This window comes from Acartia tonsa, chromosome 13, assembly GCF_053477335.1.
Source record: "Acartia tonsa isolate MP-2025a chromosome 13, ASM5347733v1, whole genome shotgun sequence".
In the NCBI taxonomy this organism is placed as follows: domain Eukaryota; kingdom Metazoa; phylum Arthropoda; class Copepoda; order Calanoida; family Acartiidae; genus Acartia; species Acartia tonsa.
The window spans coordinates 9,603,430-9,624,900 of record NC_137272.1 but is presented as its reverse complement, the minus strand read 5'-3'; the positions used below and the strand labels follow the sequence as shown (position 1 = coordinate 9,624,900).

Here is a 21,471-nt window from a genome sequence, read left to right as displayed (position 1 = left end):
AAAAAGTCAAAAATAATCATAGAATAAAAATTCTTGACCAAAAAAGGAAATTAGATTTTTTATAGAAAATTGTCTAAAATGTAAGGTAAAAGATTAGTTTTAAAATATGCTTTTCCTTGAAAAAATGGATAATGTGTGAGGTTGTGCTCCATTACCACATATTGAAATTCTGTGATAAACTTTGTCATGTCTAGGCCAATCATATGAGCAAGATATACATTAACCATGTTCCCAACTCTGTCCTTGTTGCAAATATTCACTTGGGCACCCTCTGTTCCATTAACATCTTTGATTAGTAAGGGTGTTTTGTCTTCCTAAATGTTAACAAGGATGACAAAAACATAATTAGTAAAGCACAAAAAAATCATAATTAGAAATAAGAACAAGATAATTCAATGAGAAGATGTTCATTCAATAAAAATTTTTTAGAAAAAGATTATGAAACCTTTAAATGTATTTTATATTTCTATTTTTTTTAATATTACTGATAGACCAAAGACCAAGTAAATTAATTACTGGATGCTCTTTAGTATAGGGAATAAACACAATTTTTTTTTGCCTATTTTCAAAAGCATTACTGACTGAGGGGTGGACAGACATAGTGAACTATAGAGTAAATTTGCTAGTAAATTTTTTTGTAACTTAAAATAATATGTATAGTAATCAAACGAAAAAAAAATATTAGGGAATTACCAGAAACCATTTCTTTACAGCAGCATTATCATCTATTTTGTTAGTTAAAGCATCCCAATAAGCAGTATCACACTTGACATGAGTCAGAGGGTCTGTGTTACCAAAGGCATTATTCACTGGGAAATAGATGTTCTCCATAGATTTCTCTACACATAAGCATTGTAGGACACCTGATATGATATAAATAAGTAACAGGATGTCTATCAGAATTTCTGCCTGTATCAAAGGATCTTGCTAACTGCTCAAAGGTCCTTGGAAGATTTATTATTATTTTGGAGGAAGGTACCCCCACTCTCCAAAGAGAAAATATCCCTAGAAAAACTGACCTTTCCTGACCACCCCCCCCCCCCCCCCCAAGTGCCCCTAATGGATAGTTTTTGCACAAATTGATCAAAACAACAATATGAACATTATCTTTCATGTAATATTGTTCTGACAAACAGAGTACAGACCCTAACTATAAACAATTTTAGCTCTAACAATTTATTTCATATCTAAAGGAAGGAAATAAAAAGAGTTTCCTTTATGCCTTCAGTATAACTTCAGAAACACTCCAGTAGCTGTCAGGGGCTATCATGTATTAAGTAGAGGTAATAATAATAAAAACTGCATAGAAGTACAACTGTAAGAAACACTCCAGGGGCTGTATATATTAGTCAATTTAGTAATTTAGTATTTTTATATCAATAATTTTTATCTACTGACACACACAGACAGAATCCAACTACAGAATTAATAGAGCTGGATCTTTAAATCACTACTGATGCCTTTAGTGAACCGGGGTCATCTCAAAAAACGCCTTTTAAAAAAATGTCTACTACATAGATTTTTAAAAGGGCATTGTTTTATAATTTTTGTATGAATTTTTATATAAAGATCCATGTTAGCATGCCTTTTTAAATAGTCCAAACAATGGGTTGTGATGCCATAAAACGCAGGTTTAAATTACAAGTAGACATTACAACATATTATTACCTGGAGAGTCAAGTCTTGCCGCAAAGAATTCATATTTAGGAAAATTACATTCCCATCTGCATTCGGTGGCTGTCAGGTCTTGTCTTGTTTTAGTTCCTTTACCTACACAGATACAAAACTTGGTGAACTGTAATTGTAAATTTACCGTCTAAAGTAACAGGATGTCTTTCTGCAGATGCTGTGAGTATTGGTGCAAAAAATGGGGACATGATTCCAGTGACGTCATATTTTTCTTTCCCGAAAAAGGGAAGGGGTGAAGAAAAAAAGAGATGGGAGAAAAGGGGGTTTTCCCCATCTCTTTTGAAGAGATTTTCTTCCCCCCTTCCCTTTTTCGGGAAAGAAAAATATGACGTCACTGGAATCATGTCCCCATTTTTTGCACCAATACTCACAGCATCCTTTCTGCATTTCTATGTGTGTGTACAAACTGTTAACCGCTAAACCGAAATGATTCTCCTTTAGATTCTCATAAGTCCCGGGAAGGTTTATAACTATTTTTTGTGAGTGGGGGGGGGGGATACACCATCTTCCCAAGGTTTATCACTCATGAACAAATAAATAGACATTATTAAAATATCTTTATTTTCATCAAAAATATTTCTTATTAGGCAAGGATGGGGGGCTGGGAGTTATCAGCAGGTACAAAATATGTATCTTTTTCAGATCCATTCATCCTGGAGCTATTCAAAATTCAGCTGGATGAACTTTATCTGGAGCTTCCTGCTCACTTTGATATTAAAATAACAAAAATGTTAACTTTTAGGAAATATTCATTTTATATACATATACCACATATCTTTTACCATTAACTATAGCTAGGACAGCTTGAAAACGGTGGTGACAAACCGTCGTTTTTAATATTCTATGTTTCCTTTTAGCCGGCTGAAATCCGGCAGTGATATACCTATCAAAAACTACTTTAAAACTGAGGTGGATTCTTAAAAAAATAGGGTCACTTAGTGAGGCAAAATTGGTTTTGTAAAAGTGCTCCAAAATCACATAAAAATCTACAAAAAAATTTTTTAAAATCTAATGTTAATAACCCTTTTATGATTTTGTTTAATTGTTGTAAATTTTTAATGCGATTTCAGAGTATTTTTCACAAAAATAATTTTGCCTCACTAATAATTTTGCCACTCTAAGCGACCCTAATTTTTTTAAAGAATCCACCTCTGGTTAACGAAAGTTTTACATATTATGAATTTTTTTTTCGTTTTCAGTTTACTACCGTTATTGCCGTTTTTAATGGTAAATATAGGAGACATGACAGTCCAAATAATTTCAGTCGTCCCGACTTTTTATTTTATAAACTTTTAAAAGTTGGATTAGGGTTAAGAAAATACATTCTCCAGTGCCCTAAATGGTTGTAAAATACTTAAAAATGTTGTGAATCACTATTAAATTCTCATGATTTTATGCATAAAACGTGCTACACGTAAAAATGGTAAATTCACATTTAAATCTAACTACAAACATGCATATACTGTAGTGTAAAAGTACGCAGTAGCAGTATAATATATTAGTACATATGTATACACATTATATGTAGTTTCTACATTATCACAATATTTTTTCAGCCTATAATTATAAAACACATGATTTTTTAGAGTGGATTTTTTCATTTTCACATTTAAAGTAAGAAAAGCTATATTTTTATTAGAGAGGAGGGGGGGGGGGAGTTAATATATTAGTTCAGGATTTTAACATTTATTTAACTTCACAATGAATAAACACTGGCGTGCCCTTAGGCCTTATCATACTGAAGTCAAGTCCAAAACCAACTGATTTTTTTATACCTATTTCTTTATAGTCAGCTTAATTGTACTACTAGTATTTTCAATTATTATGCATTTAAAACAGGGTCAACGTAAAGATTTTATATTATTATTGTCTGCTGATTAAGATCTCTAAAATATCATATAAGTATCGTGTAACACATTCATATATGAGACTTATTTCATAATTTTTCTTAAGTTTTAATAATTGCTTAAATTGTAGTTTTATGATTTTCTAATACACTTCTCATAATACTAAAATATTCCTATTTAGTAATTCATATTTCAATAGCTATACTAATTAAGCTTAAAAAATTCAAAAGGTTTTTTTCTGACACCTTTCAAAGATAAAGTAATAGGTATACAAATGTACAGTCCTAGATGCCTAAACTTTATTTTATAGTGAATATACTCTATAACTTACTTTGTCTATCTGTCTGTCCATCCGTTCAAAAAAGGGAAATATAAATTACTTAATTTGTAATTAGATGTTTGACTCTTATTTTTCTAATATTTATGAGTTATTTTTGTACATAAAGGAAAAGTCAATTTTTAAAAAAAGTTTGAATATTAAATTGTTTAATGTTAATTATGAAAAACACGAAATAAAATTTTTCCTTGACCAAATTTTAAAAAATTGATAAATTTTTTGATCAATTGCACCTCTTTTTGTAAATTCACTGACTTATTCCTGTTTCTCTTAAAATCTTTGTTTAAATTATAATTTTCGTGTTGTCTGATAGTTATATATTCGGCACCAACCCATTTTCATTTCATAAGCTCAGTTATAGTTTGGCTTTAGCACTAACAACATTGCACTAGAAGATATAATAAATATGGATTTAAAGTTTAGTTTTCTTGTTTTTCTCTCAGTGGTTACATATTGCAAGGTGATTTTGTTATAAATTTAAACTCTACATAAAATCTACATTAGTTCATAAGGAAATATTTTAAAAAGATCAAAATTTTGCGTGTTTCTGCTGTAACAAAAAAAACTTGTTCTATCCAGGGATAAGGGATAGGAAACCTGGCCATAAATTAGGTCTCGGCCTGATTTTGAAAGGGATCATGCAACTTTTACCATTTGCCTAATTTAATGACCTTACTGGCGGACGGCTCATATTGGCTACCGCTCTAAACCAATAGTGTTCTGTGATTTGGGCTTGTTTTGTATCAACCAATCAGCAATTGGCGGAGCCAATTGGTGATTGGTTGATACAAAACAAGCCCAAATCACAGATGGCGGAAATTTTACAAGCAGACAATTCTAGAAAAAATAATGATTTTGTCTGCTACGAAAAAATAATATAAATGGTGTTAGATCACATTAGTTTAATTATTAAATCTGCTTAGAGTTAAACATTAAAAAAGGGCCACATAGAAAAAACAAAAATAACGGGATTATTTTTTTGGAAAGAAGGTAGCTACGAATTTTCATTTGGTAGTTTATAAATTAGATGTTGTATTTTGAATTTTAAAAATTTAGTACGGAGTTGATACAACACCTTCACCCTAATTTTTGTACAATACAACACAGTACAGATATATCATTACATTATATCCAGTATAGTATCCAAAGAACTTGATAGAATGTTACCCAAGTGCATATTTATTTATTTATTTGAATTTTAATTAGCAATGAAATTTTCAAATAAAATTTTTACTCATTAATAAAAATGCAAATAATACAAACTAAAATCTGTCTGAGGGAAACCCAACGATAGCTTTCTGACAGTTCAAATTACCAAAGTAAAAGATAAAAAATTTTGGGAGAGAAAAAACTTCATTTTAACAAAAGCCATTATATAGGTTTATAAAAAGTTATGTTTTTTACTTTAAACTAGCTACCTGAATTTGATTCTATACTTTATCTACACACACACACACAGCTTTTTCATTAGCATTTTATACGAACCACTGCGCTATCCCAAAACTGGTTTATTAGGCTAGAAATAGGCCTAGGCTTGAAATAGGCCTGAAATAATATTTTCCTACGTTTCCCATCCCTTATCCCTGGTTCTATCGTGCTAAACATTTTTTAGGGGTTAGCAAAATAGTTCTCAAAAATGAAAATCAAAGCCATTAATTAATAAGGTTAATTCCTTTCATGTTGTAATGGGATATTGTTATATCACAAACTTGATTTTTGAGAAGGAATTTTTCATATTCATAACTGTGAATCCATATATAAAAGTAACAAAATGTTTGTCTGTCTATTTGGTGTTTGTGTGCATAGTGAAGGATTTTGATAACAGTTTTGGGGAGGGTACCTAGTACCTACACCATCCCAAGATAAATCGCCCCTAGAAAAAAGTACACACCTATTGCTTTATTTTAAAATTAAAATAAATAGTCTAGGGTTAACTACCTCCCCTTCCATTACCTTAAGTGCCCCTAGATGCCTCTAGGGGCGAATCCGCTAGTATTAAATATATATTAAAGTATTTAGATCATGGATGCAGAGATAAGACAATGAATCAAACTTGATAAACAAAAATTCCTACGTTTGTATATTTGAAGAATATTATTTTGAATGTGGGAAGGTGGGAACATTGGACTTTAAGTTACACTGGTAACCAAAGTTTTATAAATATGATTTCTTTTTGTTGGTCTTCAAACATTGGGGACTAAAATAAACCCTTTATTGGTTTGTTAAAAGATTTAAGTTATTTTTCATGGTTGGGGGCAAGTACATCATTGTCTTATCCCTTATAATCCCTAATTCTAATGGGCAACCAATTCTAACACTTGTTAGTAGACCTGTAACTCTTGCGTAAAATTTAGCGCAGGTGTAGGTTCGAATCTCGTCCAAACAGACCGTCATAACTTAGACGCTAAATACATTCCTACTATTGCTATGTCAAGGTGCATGACATAGATTGTTAGTATAGAAGAAAATGTATTGGCCCAGAACGGGTGCAACTTATTATAATGCACAGATGGACTTTCAGACAAGGATCGTGCGTGAAAGGGTTGATTGACCATAGTGCAAATTATTTACCGTTGTGTATCCCTTCCTGTATAAATTTAAAAACCTTTTTCCGTATCGCTTCGAAACCGATTAATACCCGGTGGATTAAAACCAGTTCTCAGCCATACTTAAAAATTTGTCTAGCATAGTATTATATCCAATTTTCTATGAATATAAAAATGTACAATTATAAGATTAAAACCAGTTTGTTTAGCATGTCCCTTCGGCATCTCAGGGCTGAAAAAACTTGTTCTAATCTTATAATTGTACATTTTATATCTGTGTAAAGCTGTTAATAATACGATGCGGGAAATAACTATTAAAAGATACATTTAATTTCTTGCTTTTCATGTTTAGGGTGGTGCATCAGACTATTATGATGATTATACTGACCCAGACGAATATACAGATGGATATTTAGATGGTAACTTTTTAAATTAAAGTAATAATTCCTTTAAAACTCATTTGATTCATTTTCATACAGTTTTTTCTATGCTTAGCCCAATGCGGGGATACCATGTACCAATTATAACAAACTAAACTAAAAAGATCTAAAGTAATAATAAAAACTACCCTTTTTAGTCCTATTCCGAGGCGTGGGGCGTAAGCTTATTATCAATGTTACTTAGTGTTTGGAGCAAAAAAGGGCAAAGATAATGTGATTTAGAATGTTTTAGACATTTAGATTTATAAAAAGATATAACTAGATATACCTGGATTTTGGATATCGCCTCTGGCTGCCAGGATGGATGGAAAAGAAAAGCTGCATATTTGTGCCATTTGAAAAGTCAGAAAATTTTAAAAATCTTTTGCATAATCAAAATAAGAGGCCCCATCACCCCGAATAGTAATAAAAATTAGGAGGAAGAGGGGGTTTTATGCTCAACAAGGCACTTTAAGAGAAAACGCATTTTATACATTCTTAATTGTTTTAACTATATTTTCCATCCAAACCTACTCCCTTTAGGTTTTTAGAGGGATAGCTTACTTTTTTAACATTATCTTTTTTACTTTTAAGAATTGGAGAAAGAAATTTCAGACGATTATGAATCAGGACATAGCTATAAAACAGTAAAAACTACAGCATGCAGAAGAGGTAATATTGTTAGTTTAATTCAATGAAATGCTTACTATAAGACCTATTAAATTCATACAGAGGGATGGGTTATTGATTAAATTATAACAATTTAGCTAGAATAAACTTTGGATAATCACAATTAAGTTGAAAGAAAACTTCAGAACTTGATAAATTTCTTTTTGAAAAATACTAAAAAAGGGATTTGATTAGGAAAAAACCAATGGGTTAAAAATATTTTTTTTTATAACCAACCAAAATAAATTTATCTTGAGCAATATTGTCTTGATTATGTTTAGTAAGCTTTGTCTGCTTGGAGAATGGCATTCTATGACAACGGCCTAAGTCTTTAACTATAGCCAAAGAAAGGAAAGTTTCATTAGTTCATTAGTTATAGTGGCATGCAGGTCAAGACAGCCAAAGAAATTTTTTTTTATTTTCTCATCTCTGAACCCACTAAACTCTATAAACTTTAGCAGCCAAGGTTTTGGAAAAAAATGTCTTTTAAGATAAAACCGAATATCAGTATACAGACAAAAATTTAATAATAATTATTTGACATTTAATAATGTAATGTTTTAGACTGTAGTGAACACCACAATGTATGTATATTTAAACGTTATGTCAGAAGATTCGGAGGGTAAGATATCTTATAAAATTTAAGATTTTATTTAATAATTATATTTTTCATTTATCTAATGTCCTAAAATTATTGTATGTTTAAGAAAGCGCTTGGCAAACATTTCTATTAAAAATGGCTCATGTGACCGCAATTTCAACTTTCTGAACTTTCACCAAAAGCTTATTTTAATTGTCTACATAAATATTAAAATTGTGTAAGAATCCGCCGCCGTTATCCAACCGACCACATACTGCGGCGGCAACTGACCCCTACCGGTATAGGGCAAAGTTAAACTGGATTAATGTGTTGGACTTTAGTATATAATAAGTCTATTTTTCTAGGAGACAAAAAATACTGACCGAATGCTATAGCTCCAGAAAATGGCCTTTTTGTGGTGACTTGTTATGCTAACAATTTGAAGCAAAATAATCAGATCAAGAAAAATGAAATCTTTGTTGTTTAATTTTGAAGGCTGCTTTCAAGAAAATGATGAGCGTCAAAGTATAAGTCGTACAAAACCTTTCAAAAAAAATCTGAAAAATCAAGATTCACTAATGTATAAATAACAGGCTTCCAGTAAATTATTTGGCGATTTCACTCACAAAAACTGTTGAGCACCGAAATCCCTATATTTAAATTTTTAAATAAATTTAAAATAAGGGAGGAAGGGTAGCTTTTTGTTTGTTTTAGGGCAAGTTAAGTTAGGACATATTGGAACCGGCTAGCCCTGCAAGATATTACCTTACAGGTATATGCCCTGGAGGGTTAAAACCACCCGGAAAGTTAGGTCCCCCTCGCAGGGGTTAGACAAATTTAGCTCCCTTATTTCTAATTTATTTTAAAAAATAGGAGTGTGGAGGGAAAGCACCCATTATTTTGTCCTTTTTCATTACTGATTATTTTAGGATAGGTTTTGTCACTTCTACTTATTATCATTATTATGATTTACCAACTAAAACTTCGCCGCCGGTAGTTTAACTGTAAGCAGAATTCAAGTTTTTAAATATACCTATTCCTTTTTATCTAACTTGATCTATATAAGCTGTATCTCTTAATTTATATATTTTCAACTGAAATATAACTTTATAATTTATTGCTATTATTTGATTTTTGTGGTTTAAAATTAAACAAGAATGACAATATGCAAAAGTAGCTAATCACAAACAGACTTGTTCATTTGATCAGGTATATAATTTACTTGGTCCGTCGGTCTGTCGATCAACCTTGCTATATTGCTGCGCTGTTTTTGTTCTTTTTAAAGAAAGAGTACAGTACATTTTGGATTAAAATTAGTCATTCATTATATTATATTTACAAGATATTCATATTATCAACATACAATTATTATAAAATGTTTTTATTTAATTTGGTAATACTTTTATTTTTGCTTCTGCTAAAAGGATATAAAAAAATATATTTATGAAATAATTCGTTCTTTTATGATAAGTAAAAAATGGTTTAAAATTGAAACTTTTGTAAAATATCGTTCTAGTTATAAGTTGCTAAATCAGACTTTTTAAGATTTAATTAGAAAGTTTAAAAAACAAGAATAATTTTGTTACATAAAGGTGAAATGTAAAAAAGGGGAAAATTCAGTATTTTGCCATTTTATTACATTTTTCTTTAATATTCATACACTTACTTGGAGAGATAACATTGGCAATGAGGAGACCGTCAGCTGAGTTCATCATCGGATCTGTTCCTGCTATGGCTTTGTCATGGTCGTAATATATACCTGGAGAATTACAGAAAACAGTTAGGTGATTTTACACAAAGTACCTGTTGAGCACTGAAACCCCCTGAAACCGTGGGTAGATTCTTTACTCAATGCCCAATCTTGCCATGTGGGACTCTATTACTGCGGGACCTATTCTTTCCAAACCCTCTGGGGCTACCCATTACCCAATAAAACCTAACCCAATATGACCTAAAGTAAAAACAAACAATAGAAAACAACCCTATTATTTCCAAGTTGTATTTACAATATATATTCTAAATCTAAATTCTGCGTAAATCTGTCTCAAACTTAGATGAATACAGAACTCTTAATACGAGTCAGAAATACTTAAATTTTAAGACTTGATTATAAAGATGCTTTATGAATAGTGACTTTTCGTCCGTAAAATTAGCATGCCAACAATAAATGAATTGGATAATCATATAACAAAAAAATTGTTGTCAAAAAGCAAAATACTTTTAATATACTTATGAGTTGCTACAATTTCTAATCTATATCTAACTGCTTCATGAATCATTGTGCCATGTTTGAAATAACATGCCTAAATTTACGATAAGTGTTGTTCCTCATGGTTAGTAATAAGCATACCAAAAAACCTACCAAGAAAGTCAATGAGAAATTTAGTTGCCCCAGACACATGTGTGAGCTCCACACTGCTGGCAGAGAAGTGGACTGGCAGCTCCCCATCCTCAGGATGCTTGAAGTGATACAGCCCAGCCGAGTCCAAACTGGTTGCTGGCAATAAAAATAATGAAAGTCATTGTATTAATATTGATCCTAATGATAACCGGACAAAATCATGTGATGTCATAAAAATGAGGTATTATTCATCTATTTTTTAAGAGTATTCTTTCCCACTTCTCTCATCTCCCTCACTCTTATGACGTCACATGGCTGATTTTTGAGACAATTTGTCCGGTTATATCCTAATGGGACTGGTCTATAAATTGATGTGCACTTGGATGATAAGCAATATTACTCCATCAGTAGATTAATATTATTGGTTGACAAGTTTGGACACTATCAACTTCAAAAATATCAAAAATTCAATAAAAAGTATCCAGAGTTTTTAGGACACTGAATGGGAAAACGTGTTTCTGTTCATAAACTCTGGTTACGTACCATTATAATTGTAATTTAATGTCACCTCCCTCCCTAACGGCTCATTAAATAGCAACTAGCGCCTAACAAACCGATATAATCCTATTAATAATTTGTTGGCTCAAAATCTTTGAAAACATTATTGAATTTTGATTGGTTGGTTGCAAACTTGTAGTGTCTAAATTTACACTAATAATTGTAATCTTCAGAAGGGGTAATTCTCATATCCTTCTTGAAAAAGTACATCAATCTATCGTCCATTGTCTTATTTATCCCTGATATATATTTGATTAAATGATCGCAGCTGGATTACTAACCATACCTGGATCAATTGTAAACTGGTAATATCCAGTTATGGGGTCATCAGTACCCTTAGCAGGAGCAGGATTTATCCAGTCACTGTAAATACAATTTAAAACAATGGTTGACTGTAGTAATAAATACTTTTAGAATATAGGCAATTTTCTTTAAAGTGTTTGTCGAACATTATCCCCACCTTTTTTAATATATAAATTGAGAATAAATAATTAGGTTAGGTTAGGTTATATGCTAGGGGGCCTAGCGCCCGCGGCTAATCCTATGAGGATAATACCAAACTAAAAAATCCAAATAATGTCTAAAAAAATTCAATTAAAGTACCAAAAGTAATGAGGTAACCAATATTATAACGTGGTTATTAAACTTTGGGTACCAGTGTAATTTCCTTTGTTTACCTGATTGTTGATTTGTCAAACTTGAGTCTCATTTTCAAGGTAACAGTTTCAGTAAATCTTGGCTTAAACATGGCCATTCCCCAAATATGAACAGTTCTAAAACATTTATCATAGTACTAGCTATCTTTTTTTGTGGGGAGGGTTGGATCAAATTTCAGTTTCAGTTCAGTCGCGTCTCTCTTTTGGACTGTGGAGTCCAGAGAATACGGCCACCCTGCTCCTCCATGAATTCCTTTTTTTGGCAAGTGCTTCAGCTTCTCCCCATGTTAATTTCAAATTAAAGAGGTCCTTTTCAGTGCTCCGCCTCCAGGTCATTTTTGGTTGTCCCCGTTTACGTTTACCAGTGGTGGGGTTCCATTTTAAGCACTTTTTTGGAAACCTATTTTGTTCCATTCTGAGCACATGTCCTAGCCATCTTAGTCTTTTAAATTTCACTTCTGCTTCAATACTATTGCACTTGGTCTTAGCATACAGCTCAATGTTTGATATTTTGTTTGGCCAGAATATTTTGCAAATTCTTCTTAGGCAGCTATTGTGAAATGCATTAAGTTGATTTGTTTCAGTTTTCACAGTTCTCCAGCATTCAGCTCCATAAAGAAGAACTGATTTTACATTACTGTTGTAAAGTCTGATTTTTGTTTTCAGAGCAAGTTTCTTTGAATTCCAAACGTTGTGTAGACTGTTGAAAGCAACCCTAGCCTTATCAATCCTGGTTTTAATATCAGCTTTTGAGCCATTTTCACTGCTGATAACACTCCCCAAATAGGTGAATTTGTTGCTTTGTTTCAATTGTTCACCATTTATTGTTATAGTTTGATCAGGGTTTGTAGGTATATTCATAATTTCAGTCTTCTTGACATTAACAAAGAGCCCGACTTGTCCTGCGTATTTGACTAGTCTATCTGTCTTAGCTTGTAGATGTTTAATTGTTTCTGAAATCAGTGCCAGATCATCAGCAAAGTCCAGATCTTCTAGGTGTCCTAGTATGCCCAGCTGGAGACCACGTTTTTTGTCCTCTGTGGTTTTCTTCATCACCCAGTCAATGACCAATATAAATAGAATAGGTGATAAAATGCATCCCTGTCTAACTCCAGTGCTTATTTTAAAGAAATCAGATGTCTTATTGTTTCCAACTGAAACACAGGCTTGGAAGTTGTCATAAAATTTAGTTATCATAATTATCATCTTTTCAGGTATACCATAACTTCTTAGTATTTTCCAGAGTGTTTGTCTGTGTATGGAGTCAAAGGCCTTAGAGAAATCAACAAAATTTACATGGAGTGGCTTGTTAAATTCAACACATTGTTCAATAACTGTCCTAAGGGTGAAAATTTGGTCAACACAGCCTCTTCCAGCACGGAACCCAGCTTGTTCTTCTCTTAGTTTATTGTCAATTTTCTCATCAATTCTGTTTAAAATAACTTTACATAGGACCTTGCTTGGGATAGAAAGCAGCATAATTCCTCTCCAATTATCACAATTGTTCAAATCTCCCTTTTTAGGTAGTTTTATGATTATACCTTTAGACCAGTCAGTTGGTATCTTTTCTTGTCTCCAAATTTTATCAAAGAGATCAGTCAGAGTCCTAGCAGAAAAATCTATGTCTGCCTTAAGCATTTCAGCAGTTATCAAGTCAGGTCCAGGTGCTTTGTCGTTCTTTAGACTATGTATAGCAGCTTTAACTTCTTGAATAGTTGGTGGTCTTGTGTCTATGTCTATTTCATGTCCTGGTTCTGATTCAGCAGTAATTTCAGGTTCAGGTCTGTTCAACACTTCTTCAAAATGCGATTTCCACCTTTCAGCAACTTCTTTTTCTGTAGTGAGTAATTTACCATCTTTAGCCTTGATAGTTTCACCACTCTTTTTGTTATATTTGCCACTTAATTGCTTGGTTATGTTGTATACTGTTTTCATGTTACCGAAGTCAGCTGCTCTCTGGGCCTTTTCAGCCAGATTGTCAATGTAATCTCTCTTGTCTTTCCTTGTGCGCTTTTTGACTTCTTTGTCTTTAGCAGTATATTCAGCTCTTAAATTGCCCATGTCAGCCAAATGTTGAGCATTATGAATTTTGTTTTTAAGATTCTTTCTCTCTTCTATTTTGTTCCATGTTTCTTCAGAGATCCAGTCCTTTTTCTCTGGTTTCTTGTGTCCTAGGATTTCCTTAGCAGTAGATTGAAAGTTTTCTTTAATTGAAGTCCATGTGATCTCAGTCTCGTCATTTAGGTCCTCTAAGACTTGAAATCTATTTCTGAGTTTTAAGACAAATTCATTCTTTATCACTGGGTCCTTTAATCTTGAAGAATCATATTGTCTGCCAATCTCACTCTTTATATCATGGCCAGTACGCTTCAGCTTTAATTTAATCTTACTGACAACTAGTTCATGGTCACTGGATCAAATTTACTTTATGCAAAAATAAATCTGATTTGTTAAGAATAGTTTTGAACCATTGCCCAAGCAAAGCACAAAACATTCATAAATGGACAAGCAGACCAAGACAAGAGAAAATAAAATCCCTCCATTTCTGGACTAAAAGACAAAATTAATTATAGATAAAATCCGCTAAAAAGATAATACTTTTTTAACATTAAAAAATAAAAGTTATAACTTTGTTGACTTACCCTCTAAAGTTTATTTCCACCGAAGGATTCACACTAAAGTCAATACTATAACCTGCATATGGAAAAGCAGGTCTAGAGGCAAAAAAGTTTTCCTCGACTAAATTCTGAAAAAAATATTAAAATATTTATCATTTAAAAGCATCTTAGAGAATAATAAAAACAAGAATGACAACATCCTTAAGTAGTGAAGCACAAAAGATTGTGGATAGATTACACGGAAGATTTTCATATTTCATTGTCATAAAAAAATAAATATAACAAAAAACAAGGATAACAGAAACCATAAAAGCGAATTTCTGATTCAACAGAAGATTATCAAAACTTTATAAGCAGAATTTAAAAAAAAACCACATTATATACACTTGTTGCGAAGCTGTGTAAATATAGAATGAATATTCTATTTCAACATTTTAAGGGGGTGAAGGGAGGAGGAGGTGGGCATTGACTGTTCCCCTCCCCCCGTTTCTTATCTAACTTTGAAAGGGAAGAGTGCTCTATAACCAAGTGACTAAGTAATATCCCATTCCTGGCGTGATCATCCAGAGCTGGATCTTTAAATCGTTTAGTGGTGCGCTGAATCGGGGCGATCCAGTTCACCCAAGTTTGGCGCGGCAATGTCACTCGTTGAGTACCGCGCCACTGGGCGTGCTGAATCGCCCATTCCATTTTGACTTAAAGATTGAAATCTAATAATATCTAGGTGCGCCGAACTGGATCGCCCCGATTCAGCGCACCACTAAACGATTTAAAGATCCATCACAGGTAAAGAGCCAAAATATTTATGAACGGATTGACAGACAAAGTGAATAATAGAGTATCTTTGTTCCGTAAAACTTACATTTCCTGAAGTATCTCTTAATGTGATGGCAGCAAAGTTATCAGGTTCACTTCTTAGTTTCTGGTTCATATATATTAAGGACCTTTATCAAATAAGACAAGATGTACTATTTATCACTGTTAAATTTTATTAGATTAAGGATGACAACATCCATAAAAGGAAAGCTCAGAAACGGTAGGACAAACAATAAATCTATAATACAAAGTAGAACAATGTCTGTCTGTTTGTTTGTAGCAAAGGATCTCGCTAACCGCTAAACCGATCGGGTTCTCCTTTACAGAGTAGCTTCTCATAGGTCCCGGGAAGGTTTATAACTATTTTCTTGGGGGGTGGGACACCCCCAACCCCCCCCGAAAAATGAAAAATACCCCTCCTCCCCCCAAATTTTTTTTCTTTGTTATTTTAAATCTAAAATACGAAAAATTGGTTTGATCAAACCTCTTGGGGCAAAGCCCCTAGAGGCTAGGGGCGAAGCCGCTAGTAACTTATATAAAGTGTTAGAACTTAATAAGCAAAATATAAATGTATTTGACAAAATTGTACTTAATTTTTTTGCAAAACTGTAAAATATAGTATATCCAGTATATGATTTATTTTGTTAGTTGGTATGTTGGTCACTTTTAAAGACTATTATAATTTGTCGTATTTTCTCTCTCATTCAACTTTTTAACAACTGTACATCTGCCATATAACTCACTTTTTCCGTAAGTCGACAAAGCCCAAATTGTGTTAAAATTGTGTCAAAAATGATCTATTTGACGTAATAAAATGAGGGAGATGAGAGGAGAAGTGGGAAAGAAAACCCCTAAAAAAGAGATAGATATTCCCTTATTTTTATTACGTCACATTGATAACATATTTTTTCATCGCTTCTTATCCTGGAAACCTTTAAGTTTGGAGCAGCTTCTAGAGCTGGATAAAAAAATGACGTTATAAATACTTATGACCAATGATAGGCTAATATACATTGTAAGTGACTATTAAATAAAAATACTAGTAAAATTTATACTGGCCTATCATTGGTCATTTATATTTTGTGACGTCATTTTTTATTTGGCACTATTTGCTGCTTTTTTTGTACCTGTATCCAAGTTCATAATCAACATCTTTCATTCTATTTTCATGTTCCATCATAAAGCAATTAGTTCTGGGAGAAAAAAATCTGTTTACAAATTGTCACAAAAATTTTTTTTATCATATTTTATTTTTATACAAAGTGCCTAGTAGAAAAAAACATCTCTGACGGTTCCTCTCTTATTTTGAAATGAATTGAAAATAAGAGGGTAAGGTAATATTTTTTTTGTCATATTGACCTGAGTCTAAATTAGGTTAGGTTATAAATAATACAGGGTTGTACCGCAGGGTCTATAAAATAAAATAGTATAAATTATATATTTATCCTACCGTATTTCCACATCTGTTCCTGTAAGATCCTTTGCTTTGATTCTGAAATAAAGGTTAAATAATAGAGATATTAAAAAATGACTACATCCTTATAGTGAAGAACAAAAATCTTAGAATGACAAAACAGGATATACGGCTTATGTTTAGTGGTCATAAAAAGTGACAAAATTAAAAAAGAAAGACATAACATTGTATAGATGTAAATAAATCATGTTTGTTGGTTTTTTTGAAGAATGACCAACAGACACACGGACCAAATAAATAATATGTTGAATACTCGTTGGTGCAAGGAATATTCACAAAAAATACGATGTCTAACCTAAATACCAATCTATAAAATTGATCCCTTATATTAGGAGATACGGAAAGTTTCATGTGTAAATAAATCTAAAAAGTGGGACGAGAGAAGTGGGAAAGGAACCCCCTAAAAAATATGAATTTAAACGATTTTTATGACGTCACTCATGACACTTTCCGTATCTCCCGTATATTATAACGGAAGGACGCTTGAAGCCTTCCTGTCAACTATACTAGAGATTTTAAGGGATCAGACAATGGACGATAAATTGATATTCAATGATGATAAATAAATAATTCCTTCTGTAAATTAAAATTATTAGTTAAAAAGTTTTGATGCTCAACTTAATGAACAAACAAATCAAACAATAATACAAAATTATTATAAAACATTGTGTACTTACAGTCCAATGTCCACTCCCTCCCTGCAATTCTACCCACCTGTATGTTTCAGGCATTTGAACATATCTTTGGAAAAGAAGATCCCCACAACTTGTTGCAAGGGGGGTTTCAGACTTTCTGAACACCTAAATATATTTATAAAAAAAAACATTGATTGACGTTGAAAGTGCTAAAAAAGCTTTCAGTGGTAAAAAAAATCAGAAACAAAATATGAATTTAATATATTTATTCAGGCATTGCAAATTTCTTTTAGCATGTTTGCTTTCTTCAGATGTCAATGAAAACTAAAGTTTGAAGATTTTTACAATTTTTACAAATATTTTCGAAGATTTTTTTGCACAAATAACTTATAAGTAAAATTAAATTTTAAATAATCAATAGGATGCGAAATAGTAAGGTAATCTTAACAGCACAATCATAAATACGGATATAAAGAGTTAATTTTAGAGTTGCTTTGTTACTAATTATTAGCCAAATTGGAAGTTAGAAATAATAGTATCAATATAAAAAAAGTAATATGATCTGACGTATATGTGTGTGTGTGTGTGTGTGTGTCTGTCTGTCTGTACCGAAATATTTCGCTAATCACTCAACCAATATGGTTCTCCTTTACAATGTAGCTTTTCATAGGTCCTGGAACTATTTTCGGGGAGGGAATTTCTACCCTCCCAATAAAAACGCCCTCTCCCCCCCTAAAAAAAATAAAAAAATTATTTTTACTTTATCATTTTAACCCTTTCCCACCCCAAGTGCCCCTAGAGGCTTTTAGGGGGCGTAACTGCTATTACTAATTTCAAGAATGTTACATACCGAGAACCTGGTCTGCTGACAATCACCTTCTACCCAAGTTGTTGGATCTGTATTTGCCCATTTACAGCTTCTATCAGAATCCTAAAAATCATATAATAAACAAAAGCTGTACACTGGCTTTTAAAGCTTTGCAGATTAATGAAGAAAAGTTACTCATCACACTGCATTTTAGACAATAGACAGCTTTCTGCAGATATGAAAATAAAAAAATCAGTTTTGTAGGCCAAGAGGAGCTGAAGGGATAAAATTTTATATAATTATTTTTAAAAATGTACAATGCAATACAATGCATTTTTCAGTATGGATAAGAACCGGTTAACTAGCGGACATTTTCTGTAATACGATGTTATAAGAACTGGTTTAAACAAGCGGCTAATAATTGGTTTCGAAGCCATACAGGAAAATTAATATTTTAAATTAATAAAAAAGAATGAATTCATTCATAAAGCGAAGGTTAACAAAATATTCAGACAAGATTGACAAACAAACATATACAATTATAGAATAATTCAAATCTTGTAATATTTCACATTATTTTGAAGTTGGAACAAAATTTCCTAAAATTACTTGAACAGACATACTTACATTTTAGGATTATTTTATCGAGCTTTGCAAAGCTTTCCAAATTTTAAATAACTGTTGTCATAATCATCATAAAAAGTTTGAAATCGGTAGGAAATTAACAATAATAGTTTTCCATTAAGGACGGACTGACCCTAATTATAGACTAGCATGGCTTCAACAAAATTACCTTCCAAACAATGTATTCAGCGTCTGGCCGTTCGTCTCTGTGAATTTCCACGCAGGCCAGAGGTATACCAACTTTTGCCATGTTATTAGAATACTGGCTTACTCGGTCAATCTAAGAAATATAGTACAACCAGATTAATAATCAAAAAGATTTTACACTAGTATCTTCTAAGTTGGCTTAAGACCTGGTGATACTTTTGTTGGTCCTACCCCAAACTTAGGAGTCCCAAACGTCGGAGTGGACAAACACAGGAGTCCCAAACGCAGGAGTCCTAAACGTAAGAGTGGGACAAACATAGGAGTGGGACAAACATCGGAGTGGACAAAGGTCGGAGTGGACATTGGTTAAGTAAAACCTAGGAGTGTCCGCTATTTTAATAATATGACAAATTTGAAATTTTTGTACATCCCTGTCTACAAAATAATGACTATGGCCGCGGCGCTCGGTCCCCTAGCCTGCCTAGCTGCAGCGCTCAGCCCCCTGGCCTATAACCCAACCTAACCTAACTAAGAAAAATAACGGGACCGAGGTAGGGGTATATATAAAATTCAAAATTGAGAAAAACAATTCAAACTTGAAAAAAATATTTGGGACTCCTGTGTTTGTCCACTCCGACGTTTGTCCCAAAACTCCTGCGTTTGTCCACTCAGACGTTTGGGCCTCCTGCGTTTGTCCACTCCGATGTTTTTCCACTCCTACGTTTGGCGTGGAACCCTTTTGTTAAAATTTGATTGGTTGGTGCCAAACTACAAATACTTAAACCAATAATTTAAATCTGCAGTTGGGGTAATTTTGTTTATCAAATCATTAGGGATGAATATAAATTTATTGGCCATTGTCTTATCTCTCAAGATCTCTGCGTTTTGATGAGAATAAAATAATAGAATAAATGTTTGGCTTGTATGGTAAGAAAAATGTCACTTACATTTTGTTGTGCATTGATATTAGAATCATCATCAACACATTTGAAAAAGCCAGGAGTCTCTTCTATAAAAAAAGAAGAAAAAATTGGAGTTTTTCTATTATGGCCCGGAATCCATTTAATTTTAGCTGCAAAGCAAGTTAATAAAGAAGAACAGCATATAACAAATTTCGAGTTTAAAAATTTATTTTTATTAGCGGGGGGGGGGGGGGAGCATGAAGCAATTTCTTTTTGGAAGGGTAGAGGTATCCTCCATTAAAAATAGTTTTAAACTTTCTACATCATCCTGTTACTTTTAAAAAAAACAAGAAAGACAACATTCATAAAAGCGAAGCACTAAAACGGTAGGACAAACGGACATTAACACTTGTATAGTGTCAGAACTGAATAATCTGAATATAAAAGTATAAAAGTCGAAGCAAAATTGTAAGTAAATTTATTGTAAACTGCTCGATACAGGATAATGTTTATGGACATACTTACATTTTTAGGACTTGATTATAGAGTTGCTTCGCTTAAAATATTGTACTTTGTTGTCCCAGGAATCTATATACTAAAATCAGATCAAACGGATAATTAGATCACACACAAATTTGTTGTTAAAAAAAAGAAAAATCAACATGTTTAAAATGGACGCACGGACATTCTGGTAATGATTATAGAGTTGCTAAGCTTTCTAAATCGTACCAAACTACTACAGGAATGACCATCTAAAGTTTGAAATCGATAGGACAACTTTAACATGCCTAAATAACAAAAAAAAGCTATCTATCTCGAACGGACGGACCGACCCTAATTATAAAAAAGATTCGTTTTCAATAATTATAAAAAAAGCTTCGCTTTTAATAATTATGTAAATAAATATCTTCTTAGCAGTACTTACCATATTGACTGGCAACTGATTTTGCCTCCCAAATGATAAGCAATGCTACAAATAACAACTTATCCTTTTCAAACTTCATATTGGCATCTTTGATTTACTTAAAATAGGTTCAATATCCTATATTATAAAGTAGTAAGCTTTTTTGTCTGTAGCGAAGGCTCTCCCTAGCCGTTGAACCAATATGGTTCTCCTTTACAGTGAAGCTTCTTATAACCCCAATAAAGGTTTTCGATTATTCTGGGAAAGGGTTTCTCAACCCTCCCAATAAAAAAATGCCCTCCCCTCCAAAAAATACTGTTTTAACATTAAATTTTTAAAACTGAAATTGGGGTGGGTGTTAGACTTTTACCCCTCCCACCTTAAGTGCCCCTAGAGGCTACTGTTGGCGTAGCCGCTGATTTATAAATTAGAAGTTATTTAAAGGTTATTTAGTTGGTGGGACTAAACCTGTGGGACTATATAACCTCGCCTAACCTTAGGTGATAAAACAACCACCTTTCCTTATTTTCAATTTAATAGTTGGGGAGTTTCTTTGCTCGCTAGGCACTTATAGGGAAACCGCGCAATAGTTAACCCTTACAGATCGGGGGGGGGGGGGGGGGCTCCAAGAGCCCCCCCCTCTAGTTTTTTCAATCTCATTTTTTTTGTAGGTAAGATGGAGTGCTGTGACTTCATGACTTTTTAAGTAATTATACGTCGGCAAGAGTTGATTTTATTAGGATATCTGGTCTGTGTCGGTCGTGGTGTCCGGTCAAAGTCGGTTGGGTAGCACCAAAATTAGAAAAAAATTCTAAAAAAATCTTAATTTCTACATTATGACTTTTGTGTATAAGGAGAAACCTAAAATTTTTTTGGTGAATACTTAGATATCAATGACCTT

General features: G+C 32.7%; 2 protein-coding genes across 2 annotated transcripts; one reads left to right on the top strand and one right to left on the bottom strand.

Moving 5' to 3' along the window:
- Positions 1-59: 59 nt before the first annotated feature.
- On the bottom strand, positions 60-20,684 carry LOC145304460 (uncharacterized). The gene is made up of 14 exons (XM_080146340.1): positions 20,592-20,684; positions 19,712-19,773; positions 18,787-18,897; positions 18,036-18,116; positions 17,265-17,350; positions 16,527-16,568; positions 16,204-16,269; positions 11,664-11,759; positions 11,273-11,349; positions 10,450-10,584; positions 9,754-9,846; positions 1,669-1,770; positions 694-863; positions 60-314 (listed from the first exon to the last, which is right to left on the bottom strand). The coding sequence occupies exons 1-14, from the start codon at positions 20,668-20,670 to the stop codon at positions 60-62; spliced, it is 1,455 nt and encodes a 484-aa protein (XP_080002466.1). The 5' UTR covers positions 20,671-20,684.
- On the top strand, positions 4,215-8,662 carry LOC145303757 (uncharacterized). The gene is made up of 5 exons (XM_080145366.1): positions 4,215-4,333; positions 6,772-6,838; positions 7,433-7,510; positions 8,072-8,129; positions 8,453-8,662. The coding sequence occupies exons 1-5, from the start codon at positions 4,280-4,282 to the stop codon at positions 8,520-8,522; spliced, it is 327 nt and encodes a 108-aa protein (XP_080001492.1). The 5' UTR covers positions 4,215-4,279; the 3' UTR covers positions 8,523-8,662.
- Positions 20,685-21,471: the final 787 nt, after the last annotated feature.